This window comes from Chelonia mydas, chromosome 12, assembly GCF_015237465.2.
Source record: "Chelonia mydas isolate rCheMyd1 chromosome 12, rCheMyd1.pri.v2, whole genome shotgun sequence".
NCBI lineage: Eukaryota > Metazoa > Chordata > Testudines > Cheloniidae > Chelonia > Chelonia mydas.
This window is the reverse complement of record NC_051252.2, coordinates 4434374-4449511: the sequence shown is the minus strand read 5'-3', so window position 1 is coordinate 4449511 and position 15138 is coordinate 4434374. Positions and strand designations below refer to the sequence as shown.

Sequence of the window (15138 nt, the reverse complement as noted above, 5' to 3'; positions counted from 1 at the left end):
GCGTAGACCAATGGGCTGCTCCTAGGAGCACTTCTTGTGTTGTTATGATGTCACTCATGTTTTGGAGAAATAGGCTTGGATCCTCTATGCACAGATACGCCCTGCTGTCTAATTAACACATATTTGTGTATATTCACAGATACACCTAATTATTTCTCCTATTTAGTGGAGGGTCAAGTAGTCACTTGACCTGCTCTTCTGCTGCATGCTACCTGAAGACAGAGTCTGAAAAATTCAGAGTTAATAATGCAAGTGACAGAGGGCATGGGCTAGCTGAAGTCTCCATATATGGGAAAGTTTCCGTCAATACCTTTGCCAATGCAGACTGCTAATCCCTGGCTCCCCCACTACACGAGTCCTGAACTTGTCACAGTGCTCTGCTGATGCTCCTTAATGCTGACCTGCAGCACACCCTGCTCCTCCTTCCCCCACACAGCTCCACCCATGCTCTTCACTCCTGCTATGCAGCAGGCCCTACTGCTCAAGGCCTATCATCGGAATTACTCAGCGTCAGAACTCTTCCTTTCCCCACTGACCAGTAAAAACATGGACACGGATCATCCGAAGAGACAGGATCGGCTGCTGAATTGCTCACAACCTCAACCTCATTTTCACAGCTGAGAACTGGGTTTGTCCCACTCTCATCAGAGCCAAAATCAGATTGAGCTTCCCCTTACCGATGCCCTGTGCTCAACCTCCGCTCTCCCTGGGGAACACTTACATGACTTGCTTCTCTTGCAGGGTTCCCAGAGGAACAGTTCGGAGCATTGGTTTCGCCAGGGGAGCTCCATCTCCAGCTGCAACGGGGTCTGGCACCAGCAGCCCATTCAAGTCCCCGTTGTACGAGTTGGGTGGCCTTTGGTTTTCGTTCACTGAACCTAAGTGAAAACAACACGCGCAATATTTAATCACAGGAGTGACACAGCACAGTGTGAAATACCCTACTTCAGGTGCCACTGCCCTACCAGCTGAGGTATGCTGACTGGGCAGGAGAGAATGCCATGTTCTGAGAGAACATGTGCCACACACCTGTGTAGAGGTCCTTTAGTTCTTCTCCCATCAGGTTAAGTCTTCTCAGTAAACAAAAAGGAGAAGTCAATGGACACAACCAAGAAATCCATCAAACTCAAGTTACTGAATGCCCAACACAGCAGTTGGAGGTGGGTTGGGGTATTGTTATGGGGCACAGGGTATTGTTAGATGGGGTGGGTCGGGGCTATTGTCGAATACCTGCCCTGTGGGCCAAATGCAGCCAGCTCAAGCCATTCATCCAGTGTCACACTGACAGTGCCACACATCCAGTGTACGTCTCTAGTTGTTATGGCTGCAGAGGAAGCCTTCCAAAAATGACCCAAGTAACTGATGTGGTGGTAAATTCCTGAGTCTGCAGGCAGCCTGAGACAACAGATGTGAACTACCACATTCATCTCAATTGGCTAGGGACTGAAGCCTAATGAAACTAAAAGAGAGATCATCAAATAATGTGGGTTCGCAACCATGTACCTAGTATGTTCTGATAACTACTGCAGCTGTTGCATCCACATCAGCTAATCCCATGTGCAACTGCCATCACAAACAGCAGAAATAGCAGTTGGCCTCCAAGTACCTATGATATTTCCCGAGTTTACCAGGCACTGAAGGATCGTTCTGCATCCTGACCCTTTGCGCAAACCTCCATCTGTTATCAGCGGGAGCTCTGCTTTGAATCAAGGCATGCATATGGCCCAACTTTGTAAGCTTGGCCTGCAACATGTTGCCTTTCAATCAGAGGAACTCCTAGCCACTTTGTAATGGCCAGTCAACAGGCCTGCTGGAGGCCTTCAGAAGGTCAGCAATGTCAGGGACACATTTCCATGTCAAAGTTACTCAAGTAGGTAAAGGGTTAACAATCCCAAGCGGAAATGAACGAGCACCAAACCACCTGGCACTGTGCCTTGCCACTTGACAGTCACTTGCCTCAGCAAAACTTTCTTTTCTTTATTACAGCTGTGTGAAATTTTCACTGGACCAGAAAACTGAAACCTGGTTTATTGTTGCCCTGGCAACAACTGCTGCAAGGGTCTTGTTGTGAAATGGCTGCTCCTACAACCATAGGTTAATGCTCTTTTGTTATTGGCAAAGATAATGAACCCAAATATAACTCCATCCACAAACAGCAGGTCCTCAGAAAGCAAGACAAACTTTCCAGTTACCAACAGGATGGTTAATTGCTTTAATACATCAGGGAATGCAGCTAATGCTGCTGCCCGCAGAAGTAACTGTGAATAGAATTCATTCTCCAGGTTTATTTAGAAGACTGCTTTATTGTAAAAAGAGGAGCTAAATCAGAGACTGCACGTTCAACATCCCAGAAACAGGCATGCAGGGCTGCATTATCACGGGCCATGCTAATCAGCATTACAAGGAGCGGATGGCAGCTACATTCATCCTCTACACAAAGACTCCAGACCACAGAATGCACTGCACTCCCTACCATAGGGTGAGGACTGCATCTATTGTGGCTTGCCCAGCAGCAACATGAAACTGATGCAATCCTAGCTGGTTTCACTCTGCCCTTCCTAGTTGCCCCTGCAGGAAAGTGCTCTGTGCAGCAGAGCTGTGATCTGCTGTGGCAAGAGATGCTATAAAGGAGGTAAATTCCCTGCTCTCCTTATGTCCAGAGATAGTGGAGGTTCACATGTACCTTTGCTGCTGATGCCAGAAAAATGCAATCCTGGGGAAAGAGAGAAAGAGCATCATACAGCAATGGGGGCCATGGATGGCTGGCACAATGACCTACTTCTGCACATCAGAGTTCAGGATCATATTTAGTCCCTTGCACCCCGTTCCTTGCCTGAGCCAACTGCATTGCAGGGGCACTACACTCAAACATATGTGGGGGGAACAGGGTCACTCTAGCAACCATATCAACAGGAACAAGAGTCATCCTGAACTATTACTGTCCTTCCCCATGGCTTCAAGGAGAAAGCACGAGACAGGCACATTCATCACCAGCCTGCAAAGAAAAGAAAACAGCTGATCATAAGCTGGGTGTTAGACTCACCTCCTCACACAGGACTGTTCCTGCTGCCCCACGCAAGGGAACAATGGTTTGTATGAAATAGAGTGTCACATTAAGTCCATCATTTGAACAGGGTGATGGGGCTGGTGTGCTGCCTCTTGCCAGCAGTGGTTTGGATAAGGATTTAGAGGAATGCTGCCCAGCTCTCTAGCAAAGGCTCTACTAATTAACACATTGGCACCGTTAGCAGCAGAAGGCACACATGAGGCAAGAGACTTCCAGCACTACCAAGTTAGTCTAGGAGATGGTGAGAAGAGACAGCACTGCTTTCTTGGGGTACATTCCCAAAGACAAGGCGGCAGCTACTGGAGTCACCCAACCATCTGTGGCTGAGCTTGGGATTTACAGAAGTGAGTGACATCTGAGTCGCTGATGGAGCAGTGTTGGCCTACTGAAAGTCGCTGATACCTCACAGAAAACAGCCTATGGAGACAGCTGCAGAGGATTACTTTTGGATCAGAAGGGGTAACACTCCCCATTCCAGAAGACGGGAGGTTATTCATTCTAAAGGTAGCTCTATTGCAGAGTTTCTTTAGGTTACTAATCCAACCAAATTATCAGACTGGTAAGGAAAACTCTCGAACAATTGCAACAGCAAAACCTTTAAGGGTGAAAAGGAAAAACAAATAAGCCAGGAAGTGCTCAGAGCTTGTCTACGCTTGACTCTGTGGCGATCGATGCATCGGTCGACTGCTGATCACTCTCCCGTCAACTCCTGTACTCCACCTGATTGAGAGGAGTAAGGGGAGTCAACGGGAGAGTGTCTCCCATCGACATCATGGTAAGTAGATCTAAGCTACGTTGATTTGAGTTATGCTATTCACATAACTCGAATTGCATAGCTTAGATTGACTTTTCCCTTTAGTGCAGACAAGGCCTCAGTTAAGAAGCTCAAGCCAACCTTAAATCTAACCTCTATAGTCCCTTGCTCACCCTTCCACATCCAGACAACCTCCACCTGCCCTCTCACTACAGCAAAGAGATGGAGCTCCAGCACCCGTATCACTAGAGAGGACAGTAGGAGAGTGAAGCAGCAGAGGATCCTACAGCCCAGGGGTGGAGGTTAAGAAGCAAACTCTGGATCATATCAGGCTAGCTGAAATAGGAAGCATCTCTACACAAATCAGGAAGGCAGCAGTTACCAGATTATGTGGACAATCTAAATCTTTTGCATGTCAGGGACACTAGCGGTCAGGTCTATACCACTAAATGGAAGTGTTGTACAGAGACTGAGTCCAACAGGGTTGTCTATTCATTCAGACCACTGTTATGTATCTACTACAACCTTCATACAACTGACCGCACAGGAATTATATGCAGAGATTAGAATTTCTCAGGCAGTTGGGTGTCACAGTCACATGAAAGCCCTGTCTGGTAGCTGACTATTTGAAAACAGAAGCTGTTACCAACCATTTGCCAAACCAGCCCTCTTCACTTACATACCCAACAGGAGAATGAGGAGAGAATGTAACTGGAGAGGCTGAGGAGCTGGTAGGATTAAGCTGAACCAGGTGTTTGAGATGCTTCACTCATAGATTTTAACTTTCAAACTGTTAAGAAATCCAGCAGGATGCAGAGTCACTACTGTGGTGGCAGCATCTGCACTTCCACAATGCAAAGCCTTTTTCACAGCTATCAAAGAGCCACACTGAGCTCAGCTCTGACAGGGCTCTGCAGCGAGCACATCAGTTGTTGCAAAGGCAACTCCACTGGGCCTCTCACAACACACAGCAAGTGTGTCAACACGTGCTCACACTTTACGCAGCCAAGGCCCACACTGGCGAATGAGCAGGAGTCCAGGGGCCAAAGGCAGGCAGACTGAAGGCAACCTCATTGTTGGTATGGAGCCAAGGCCCACAGAAACCCTGGCTTCTGCATGGATAAGATGGCACACTGTATGCTGGGGGCAATGAGCACTCTGTGGCCATGCTTTGGCCACCCCAGGAGTGGAGCAGTGCAGGTCAGGAATCCAAGGGTGCTCCTGTCCTCTATGCCATGACACCAGGTACTACCCAAGGCACATCAGAGACATTTCCCAGAATACAGTGTGGCTGCTCCGACATGGTGAGAGAACATTTTGGCACAGTTTAACTGTGCTGCTGGAAATCGTTTGGGCTTTGGTGCTCTGGCAGTCGCAGAGTTACATTTAAGATCTTATTAATTACTAGGATCTTATTATTTGTATCACTGCAGCATCTCGAAGCCTTCATCATCCACCAGGACCCAACTGTGCAACGCACAGAACAACAAGACAACCCCTTCCCCGAGGAGCTTACAAATGCAGTATAAGATGAGAGACAACAGGTGATACAATACTTGAGACAATATTAGTCAGCATGAGAAGCAATGTTTTTAGCACATCAGCAGTCTAGCCATTGCCAAGTTCTCTATAGCCCTCATTGCTAAGAAGAGTTAAGGAGGAATCTGAAGGAGGATAATGAGGTAGCTCTATGGATGTTTACAGGAAGCTCCTCTTAAGGCTGGGGGGCTGCATGGGAAAAAGCATGAAGGTGTTTGAAAATCTGACACATGCACAATGGAGACTGGCCTCAGGGGTGTCTGAGGTGAGCACTGACAGCCTGATACTGACTGAGAGATGACAGGTAGGGTGGGGTTTGACTGTGAAGGGCCTTAAGAGTGAAGACAAACAGCTGATGTCTGATGTAATGGAGAAGGGGAAGCCGGTGGAGCACTCAGAAAGGGGGTGACATGGCCGAACTGACAGGGGAAGAAAAAGATCTAACATCTCCCCCTCACGAGGAACAAGCATGTGAAATTAGGGGAGCGGAGGTAACAAGAAAACTGGGGGTGGGTGGGGGGGAGAGAAACTACATTTCCATCCGGCTCCTGTTCCGCCGGCACTGCCGTTTCCCCAAGAGGGGAGAGCTGCCCGGCCTAGCCTGGCCCCTGCAGCAGCCCGGCTCCACCCTGCCACCCGGCGGCTCCTGGCCCGGGATCGCAGCAGAGGGACTCCAGCACCTCGTAGCCCACAACAGCGCCACGGCCGGAGGAGCAGAGACCAGCGCCACGGGCACAGCTCAGGGGGCTGGAGGAAGAGAAGCAGAAAGGAGGGATCCACAGCGGGGCCCCAGCGGGCGGGGGCCGCGCCCCCCGAGGGACACAAGCGGGCGGGGAGGGGGGGGGCCGCGCCCCCCGAGGGACACAAGCGGGCGGGGAGGGGGGGGGGCCGCGCCCCCCGAGGGACACAAGCGGGCGGGGAGGGGGGGGGCCGCGCCCCCCGAGGGACACAAGCGGGCGGGGAGGGGGGGGGGCCGCGCCCCCCGAGGGACACAAGCGGGCGGGGAGGGGGGGGGCCGCGCCCCCCGAGGGACACAAGCGGGCGGGGAGGGGGGGGGCCGCGCCCCCCGAGGGACACAAGCGGGCGGGGAGGGGGGGGCCGCGCCCCCGAGGGACACAAGCGGGCGGGGAGGGGGGGGCCGCGCCCCCGAGGGACACAAGCGGGCGGGGAGGGGGGGGGCCGCGCCCCCGAGGGACACAAGCGGGCGGGGAGGGGGGGGGGCCGCGCCCCCCGAGGGACACAAGCGGGCGGGGGGGGGGGGGGCCGCGCCCCCCGAGGAACAAAAGCGGGCGGGGCGGGGGGGGGCGCGCCCCAGAGGGACACAAGCGGTCGGGGAGGGGGGCGGCCCGCGCCCCCCGAGGGACACAAGCGGGCGGGAAGGGGGGGAGGCCGCTCCCGCGAGGGCACAAGCGGCTGGGAGGGGGGGGGGCCGCTCCCCGCGAGGGACACAAGCGGGGGGGAAGGGGGGGGGGGCCGCGCCCCCGGAGAGACACAAGCGAGGCTCGGGGTGACGGGGGGGGGCCGCGGAGGGATTACAAGCGGGGGGGGGGGCGCCCCCGGCGGGGACACGGGCGGGGGGCAGCCAGACGAGACGCGCCCCCAGCGGGGGCACGGGCGGGACAGTCTCGGGGCCCTCACCCGCCGGCCGGTCCAGCTTGAGGATGTCCCTCAGGTGCTGGTCGCGTTCCTCGATGTCGATGCTGGCAGAGGCCATGGGCCCGCTTCCCGCTACGCTCCCAGCTCCGTCAGACCCGCCGACTCCACTTCCGCTTCCGGTCCGTCCGCCACCGCGGCCCCCGGAAACCAGCCCTGGTCAGGCACGTTCCGAGCGAACCAGAGGCCGTGGGCGAGAGTCCCCCTCCCCTGCGCTGGCCGCGCCCCCACTGTCCGGAGACCCCCCCTGACCGGCGGCCGGAGCGTGATGTGTGTCTGTCAGTAGGTATCGTGGGGGGGGCAGGGGGCATTGTTAGACGGGGTGGGTCGGGGGGGCATTGTTACGGGCAGGGCATTGGGCATTGTTAGACGGGGTGGGGTGGGGTTCGGGGGGGCCGTTGGGGCCGTTGTTACGGGGCAGGGGGCATTGTTAGACGGGGTGGCTCAGGGGCCGTTGTTACGGGGGGGGAGGGGGCATTGTTAGACGGGGGTGCTCAGGGGCGGTTGTTACGGGGGGAGGGGGCATTGGTAGACGGGCGTGGCTCAGGGGCCGTTTGCTTACGAGGGGGAGGCGGCATTGTTTAGACGGGGTGGGTCGGGGGCATTGTTACGGGGCAGGGGGCATTGTAGACGGGGTGGGTCCGGTGGCATGTTACGGGGCAGGGGGCATGTTAGACGGGGTGGGTCGGGGGGCATTGTTACGGGGCAGGGGGCATTGTTAGACGGGGTGGCTCAGAGGCCGTTGTTACGGGGGGGAGGGGGCATTGTTAGACGGGGTGGGTCGGGGGCATTGTTTCGGGGCAGGGGGCATTGTTAGACGGGGTGGGTCGGGGGGGGCATTGTTACGGGGCAGGGGGCATTGTTAGACGGAGTGGGTCCGGGGGGCATTGTTACGGGACAGGGGGCATTGTTAGACGGGGTGGGTCGGGGGGGCCGTTGTTACAGGGGGAGGGGGCATTGTTAGACGGGGTGGGTCGGGGGGGCCGTTGTTACGGGGGGAGGGGGCATTGTTAGACGGGGTGGGTCGGGGGGGCCGTTGTTACGGGGCAGGGGACATTGTTAGACGGGGTGGGTCGGGGGGCATTGTTATGGGGGGGAGGGAGCATTGTTAGACGGGGTGGGTCGGGGGCCATTGTTACGGGGGGGAGGGGGCATTGTTAGACGGGGTGTGTCGGGAGCTATTGTTACGGGGCAGGGGGTATTGCCTGAATTGCCTCTGCCCCATCAAGGCCGAGGGTCCTATGGACCAGCAGAGGCAGCACCTGAGCGCCCTGTGGAGATTCTGCTACCACCTCAAAGAGAAAGTTGGTGTCATTTCCTTGCTTCTGAGGGGTCACCTGTGCATCTAAGGCACAGAGGGACCTAGGGCAGCTGACTCAGGCTGCAAGGCCATAAAACTGCAGCATAGACACTCCGGTGCAGGGTGGAGCCTGCACTCTGACACTCTCCCCACCTCCTGAGGACTCAGAGCCCAAGCTTCAGTCTAAGCCCAAATGTCTACACTGCAATGTTCTAGCCCTGCATGACGAGCCCCGTGAGCCCAAGTCTGCTGTCCTGGGCCAGCCACAGGTCTTTTATTGCAGTGTAGACATACCTATAGGATTTGGCTGAACTAAAGAGAGAGGTCTCAGGGCTAGCCACCGTGTTTTCTACCTTGACCCAACCATGAGAAATTCTCTGTTGCAGACCCATCTTAACACCTTTTGTCTTGATTTTGCTGGTCAAGGTTCACCTAGATTAGCTAAATCAAGGTCAAAAGTATTAATCTGCAGCTTCACTAAGAAAAAGGAAAGACTACCTAACACGTGTTTGTTAGCCCCAATCTAACCTTGTCCTCTCTTCCTAATCTAGGCAAACCGATTCACTGCTCTGAAAGGAAAGCCTTCTGCCTGTGGTTGGGCATATTCCACTGCCTCTTCCAAATAGGACCTCCACAGCTCCAGGATCCAAGGCAGATTGATGATCCCTAGGGAACAGGAGCAGGTGTGCTGTGGACTAAGAGAGATGCACCCAGGGGGCGCAGGGTGAATCCTGTTAGAGAGCTCCTGAAGCAGCTTCAAGGACAAGGACTGTCTCAGCTCCTGTCTTCCTGTGGCAGGTGTGAGCCCTGGGGCTCTCTGCTGCCTGCTCTGTTTGGGGGCCGGGAAGGCACTAGGAGACTCCTTCTGCCCTGGGAATGGAAGGAAACAGACTAGGACTATTTTCTCAAAGAAAAGCAAAGGGAGCAGGATGACATGGCACTGAAACCATCTTTTCCTCTTGCCATAATGGGCTGCCCCCTCCCAGTTAAACAGAAGCAATGGATCCTCTGCCTTGAACACCTTCCACCACTTTTAGATCCTTTCCATTCACAAGCATAAACGTTTATCTCCCCCTCACACTAAAGCTTGGGTGCCTGGCCCTAGCTAATACAAAAGCTACTTTCAGACCCAAACAGGCCTAATCCTCCTTGAACTGGGCTAGCAAGGAATGTAGTGGTCTCAGCTATATGCATCATTCCAATCTCTTTCCAACTGGGCAACTGCTATAGAGAAGAGGGGAGGCAACAGTGGTGCAAGTCTTCACTTACAGGTTCTGGTTTGGATCAAGGATACCTAGGTAAGTGCTCTGCATTTTGACAGGAGATCAGGCTAAGGAAGACAGTGGGCCTGAAATTCATGACTACAGCCTGGCTTGGAGGGGTCTGATTTGCTCTTGGAGGAGGGAAAGCATTCTATTTAAACTGAGCTTCTCAGGGCCCATGTTCAACAACAACAGTGCAGCAGTCTGAGGGTGGAGGAGGTAAAGGATGGATACAGAACCACACACATGTATTGTGGCGCAGATCAGTACAAATAAGGAGACATGGTGAGATGAAATGTTATCTGTATCTTTAGACAAAGGAGTGAAAAGCTTTCCTTGGGTCAAAGTCAAATAAATCCTTCACATGAGGTCAGTTTGGGGTTCCTGTCAGCCAAACAAAGCAGAGCACAGCTTCGTGCTTTCCCAAGTAAGCTCTCTTTCCCTCTCCATGATGGGACCAGACAGCACCCTTCATCCTAAAGCAAGTTTATAGCCACACCCAAGGTTATGGCATTGCACCTAGGCTGCAGTCACACTGAAGGCAGCCTCAATTCTACTCACTCTTTTGGGACCAACAGGAGATTGGATAACGTGAGTCTGTGGCTGAACAACTGTTAAATGAGCACAGATTAACAGGACCCCCTCCCCAATCATAAAACCCATCGCTATTAAGGTGGTATGTGAAAACTGGTAGATGTGAGAAATAACAAAGCCGTGTCCTTTAGAGGAAGCTAACACAGACAATGCAGTCTGAAAGCAGCTCCCTGTCACTGCAAATAGGATTCAGGAGGAGAAGTCACATCTAACGCATTTAGGGGCTCCAAGATCTTTGGTAACAAGAACTTCAGCCTGTAAGTTGTCATCACGATGAGGAGTCTAAATTTCCCTTAAGAGTGGGCAAAGCACCATAACCCAATAAACTCAGCTTACCAGCAGTGCACTAGTTTGAGCAGCGAGGAGGTCTGCATTCCCTCTAGCAGCTGAGTTGGTAGGTTGAGATATTTCACACCCAATGGCAGGAATACTCCAGTAAAGCTGAGCTGTTCTCGGCTCTTCCCCGGTCTAGTTTTTCCAGTGTTAGGACCCAGCCATAATCTAATCTCTGGTTTCTTGGCTTGAGCCCAAGCAAGCAACCTTTGTTGAAGAAAACCTTTATTGATTTAACACATTGGTCACAGGTACAATCATAACAAGCCATCATTATACAGTAGAGCATATACTGAATGTATAGTCTTACTCCACACACCTGTTCACCTGACTTAAATTGACCCACAAGGCTATTGCTGTACATAGGCCTACAATTTTAAAGACCTGTTTTCCTCTGTAAGCACATAGATTTCCCGTCACAAAACATTGTGTAAGCTCTGTATCATTCAATGACTGCATCAGGTTTTTTCCATTTTCTTCTGATAAGCCAGATAACTGCTGGTGGCACATTTTCATGTTTACATCTAGTGGACAGAGAACTCATGACCCAGAGGTATTCCAAGGAGGGTCACATCTGGAGCAATGTTAGAGCATCAAGAGTTAAAGAGGTCACTCTATTTCTGTAGCAAGTAGCGCAATGGTCTTCCAGTCTATTCACAAGAGAGCAGCTCTGGCATAATAGCTAATACAGAGTACAGAGCTAGGTGGTCAAACACCCAACACTGCTTATTGCACACAACTGAAGATGTTTAAAGTCTATAGTGCAGATTAGCTTAGAAATTCTTCCCCTCCAATTTGAGTTAGGGTTAGAACCCATTTTCTTCAGCCAAGACAATTCTAGTTAGCTGTCCAAGGCAGCTATAACTGCAATACATATGTGCCACCAAGGGGAAGGTTCCAAGTTATTCAGTGTGAACAGAAGCCAGTCATTCCCTTCTTAGGGACAAGGAACATGCTTTTCCTTTTCCCACCTTCAAGTCAACATGTGATGTTCCATAAGGACTAGATAGGTTGTCTGCAATAATCACATTTGGGGAATTTTCTTAAGGCATCTTTTTAATATGGCTATTAACACTGCTAATATTAAGGCCAACATGACCTTCCAGCTAAGCATGGTACCATGAGAGGATCCCAAAAGTTTCATCCAGGGTGGGCAGGACAAGACAGGCTTTTTGGAATGAGAATCCTGGGTTTATAGAATGCATCATTCTCCCCACCTAGAGTAGTTAAGAGGGGCAATAACATCCCCTCTCCTCCTCCCTTCAGGCAGTCCCCCTACATTTGTACGTGGCTATTTCAGAATTCACTCCAACACTGGCAGTGAGATATGGGCAGCAGTGCAAGAGCAACAGTTTACGTTGGAATAAATGGCTTCTTTAAAGCAGTCCTTGAGCTGAAGCCGTAACTAAGAGAGCAAGTGTCTCTCCCCTTACCCTTGCTCAGTGAACGAGCTGCAGCCTCCCAGAAGTATTTTATGTAGCACTGGCTTCTATAGGAAGTAGAACTGGCACTTGTGTCTTCTCTAGATAGGGAGCCAGGGCTGAACTACCAAGGGGAAGAAACTTATTGCAATGCAAGAAGTTAAATAGGCAAGAAACGTTCTGGGGCAGCTGATTGGACCGTTCTCTGAATTTCAGAAGGTTTGTAAAGCGTAAGAGGGGAGCATGTGAAATAATGGTCAGACTAAGATTGATAGGAAGCATCACTCCTTTAGCCTAGTAATTAAGTAGCTCTCTTGCAAGAGCAAGTTATAGAGTTGGATGCTAAGGGGTCTCTGGGTTTAGTGGGCAGGATCTTTCTGCATAACAGATCTTACCTGATCACTCTCGTTACAATGTATATGGCAACCACCCTTGTTTCATGTTCTCTGTGTATATAAAATCCCCCTACTGTATTTTCCACTGCATGCATCCAGTGAAGTGAGCTATAGCTCACGAAAGCTTATGCTCAAATAAATTTGTTAGTCTAAGGTGCCACAAGTACTCCTGTTCTTTTTTGCAGACACAGACTAACACGGCTGCTACTCTGAAGAAAGATTCGATTAGAGAGTCAACTCTATTAGAGCCAGCCTCCTCTCTCTTTCTAATTCGAGAACAGACTGGAAGAAGATGGGTCTAAGGTCTAATAGCAGAGGGGCGGGTTTCCTATGTTGAGATCAAAAAATAATAGCCCCGGACCATGAAGAATGGCCCTTTCGTATATAAGGGTTTTTCTGATAAGGACTAATCCTTCTATTATGGGATTAATAGAACATTGTGATACTATTTCTAGAGCAGAGAAGCAATAATAGGAAATTAACAGTCTGCTACTTCTATTCCTTGTTGCCCATTTAAAATTGAGGTGAACAGCAAGTTAGAGTGGAACAAAGACAGTGTGGTGAGCACATCAATGAGAGAGCCCAAAGCCTGTTTTCAGGAGAGCTCAACTCCCATTTAGGGACCAAAATACATGACCAGATTTTCAAGAGAGCCGAGCACACTGTGTACTGAGCTCTCTTGGAAACCTGGCCGTAAGTGTCACAATAAGAGCAGCTGAGTTCTGTGCACTTTTGAAAATCTGGACCCATCAGGTTAGTCAGCCGTAAGTGATGCAATCTAGTTAATGTGGCATCTTTTACTATGAAAAAAAATCTAGAATTACTCAAATATAGGAATCCCTTCACCTATGAAATGCTGCCCCCTCTGGGGTGGCGTGCGGCAGCTGACTGCATATCAACAAGAACACTATATACCGGTTTAGAACAGAGTTTGAATGCATACCCAATTCAAACCACAGGGGAAGTTTAGAGGCTGAATGTAGTTACTTAGAGTGGGAATTTGGCTAGGACATTGGCATTAAATGCAATTTTGAGAAGAGGGAGACATGCAAAAAAACAAAGTTCTATTGGCAATTCAGAAAGCTGGAGGCTACATTACCCAGAGCGGTAGAACACAGAGGAAATACAGTTGGTATATTTAGCTGGAAGGACTTAGCGATGATTGACACCATAACGAGTGTTATGACAAGACACGTAACTAATACATATTGCCATGATTGTCAACTTTGTGCATTACCTTCTGTCTGTTCTGCATAAAATAAAGACTAAAAAAATGCTTAAACAACTGAAGTCTGACTTTACAGGGCACATGAAAATATGAACCACAAGCCTCCACCTCTGGCTGCTGAAGGAGGGGGGCGGGAGAGAGGAAGAGATCTGTGGCCAAGGCATATTAGGACTGATGTTCAGCTGCAAGAGACGTGATGCAAGTGTACAGTTAGAACTAAAGGGTTAGGTGGATTTTCAGGTTTGTAAGTGTAGACAGCCAGGTAGACACAAGAAATCCAAAGAACTGACTAAAGACTTTATGGTTATGCACTCAACATCCAAGTCATTAAAACAATTTAAACTGTTAAGAAAATCTCATGGTTTTATTATTGTATAATGTAGCATTGAAACATCTGAACAAATCAGTATCTGGGCTGTACAGGCTGCTGTTCTTTCCTTTCATTTCTTTGGGTTACTAGAGCAACTGGTCAGTACATAAAGAGACAACCTTTTGCATTATGGATTCTTTCCAAGGCATGCTGGTACAACACACATTTCTCTTGTCAAATGCAGCTAAGTCTAACTTCCAAACATCATGCACAAGAAACTCATCTAGTGACACAACGTAAACTTGGCAGAAGGGCAGGTCATGGATCTTGCTCGCTCGCTCACTGCGGTGTTGCAGGTTTGTGTAGGATATTTGGAATGTTCCGTGAATGTGAATATATCAGTAAAGGAGAGGAGAAAGAGAAAGCACAGGTGCCTTGGGGGTACCAGCTCAGCCGTAGTTGTGCAGTGCTAGCCTGAACATGTCATTGGTGCAAACCCAGGCATCATTGATGTTCTTTAATATAAATATCTGGTGGAATCCTATGATAGGATCTTCGTCAGCCTATGGAGAGGGGAGGGAAAAAAAGATTTTAAAAAGCTCTTCACTTTGCCAAATATATTCAAAACACAAGATTCAGCAGCTGATGCCAACAGTGATGTCATGCTCTACAATGTACCTTACACCTCCCAACAATACCATTCAGCTTTAAGATAGCCAGGGATTTCTCCTCTTAGATGTTCACACCGTATTTTTAATTCAGTGATGTAGGATTTCCTCAGTGCAGCTTACCTAAAGCCAGAGTTTCTCTAAAGCCACTGGAGATTTAGCACAGATTTATTATTGTTACAGCAGCACTTGCCTCCTACAGATAAAGATGCAACTGCACTCACACAAACTGGTGGTTTCAGCAGTACTCCTTATTCTGGCCCCAAAAGAACAGCCCAGCAACAAACTGAAATAGTGATTTGGTTAAGTGTAAAAAAGTCATATGAAAGTCAATGAAGTAGTGCATTATGTTAAAATAAACCACAGTCTGGTAAGAAGTTAGTTTGTGATGTAACTGCCGTGGTGGGGACTGGCTTTAGAAGGGAGTTTCCATGGAAGTCAGCAGCAGTAACTTGGCCTAAGGATGTAGCACCATGATGGTTTAGGGAGAAGGTTCCAGAGGGTGGACCATGCGGAGCTGACTGGTTACGTGTTACTAACTCTTCTCTTTGTTTCCAGGTGGTAGTCTGCATTAAGAAAAGCTAAATATGTGAGTTACCATCATAATGTTACTT

The 15138-nt window shown here is 50.2% G+C and overlaps 2 protein-coding genes and 1 long non-coding RNA gene across 14 annotated transcripts in view; 1 reads left to right on the top strand and 2 right to left on the bottom strand.

Annotated features, from left to right (window-relative positions):
* The window catches only part of EDC4 (enhancer of mRNA decapping 4), a 59730-nt gene extending 52602 nt beyond the window's left edge, over positions 1-7128 (bottom strand). Inside the window, exons 1-3 of one of the 3 annotated variants that reach the window (XM_037877882.2) lie at positions 6999-7126; positions 1030-1070; positions 722-878 (exon numbers count right to left, since the gene is read on the bottom strand). In XM_037877882.2, coding sequence (XP_037733810.1) covers positions 722-878; positions 1030-1060 — 188 coding nt within the window. In that variant the 5' untranslated portion in view covers positions 1061-1070; positions 6999-7126. Of the gene's footprint in view, positions 1-721; positions 879-1029; positions 1071-1230; positions 1485-6998 lie in introns of those variants that run through there. The other 2 variants (XM_037877880.2, XM_037877881.2) reach the window with 2 other exon arrangements.
* Positions 7129-7152: 24 nt separating this feature from the next.
* On the top strand, positions 7153-13600 carry LOC114021641. Its single transcript, XR_005222242.2, has 3 exons — positions 7153-7295; positions 8865-9611; positions 12504-13600. It is a non-coding gene; the product is annotated as an uncharacterized LOC114021641 (long non-coding RNA).
* A 282-nt stretch (positions 13601-13882) lies between these two features.
* Positions 13883-15138, bottom strand: part of NUTF2 (nuclear transport factor 2) — a 52267-nt gene continuing 51011 nt past the window's right edge. For all 10 annotated transcript variants that reach the window (XM_037877891.2, XM_037877883.2, XM_037877888.2 and 7 more), the window contains one exon: positions 13883-14419. In XM_037877891.2, coding sequence (XP_037733819.1) covers positions 14306-14419 — 114 coding nt within the window. In that variant the 3' untranslated portion in view covers positions 13883-14305. The remainder of the gene's footprint in view (positions 14420-15138) is intronic.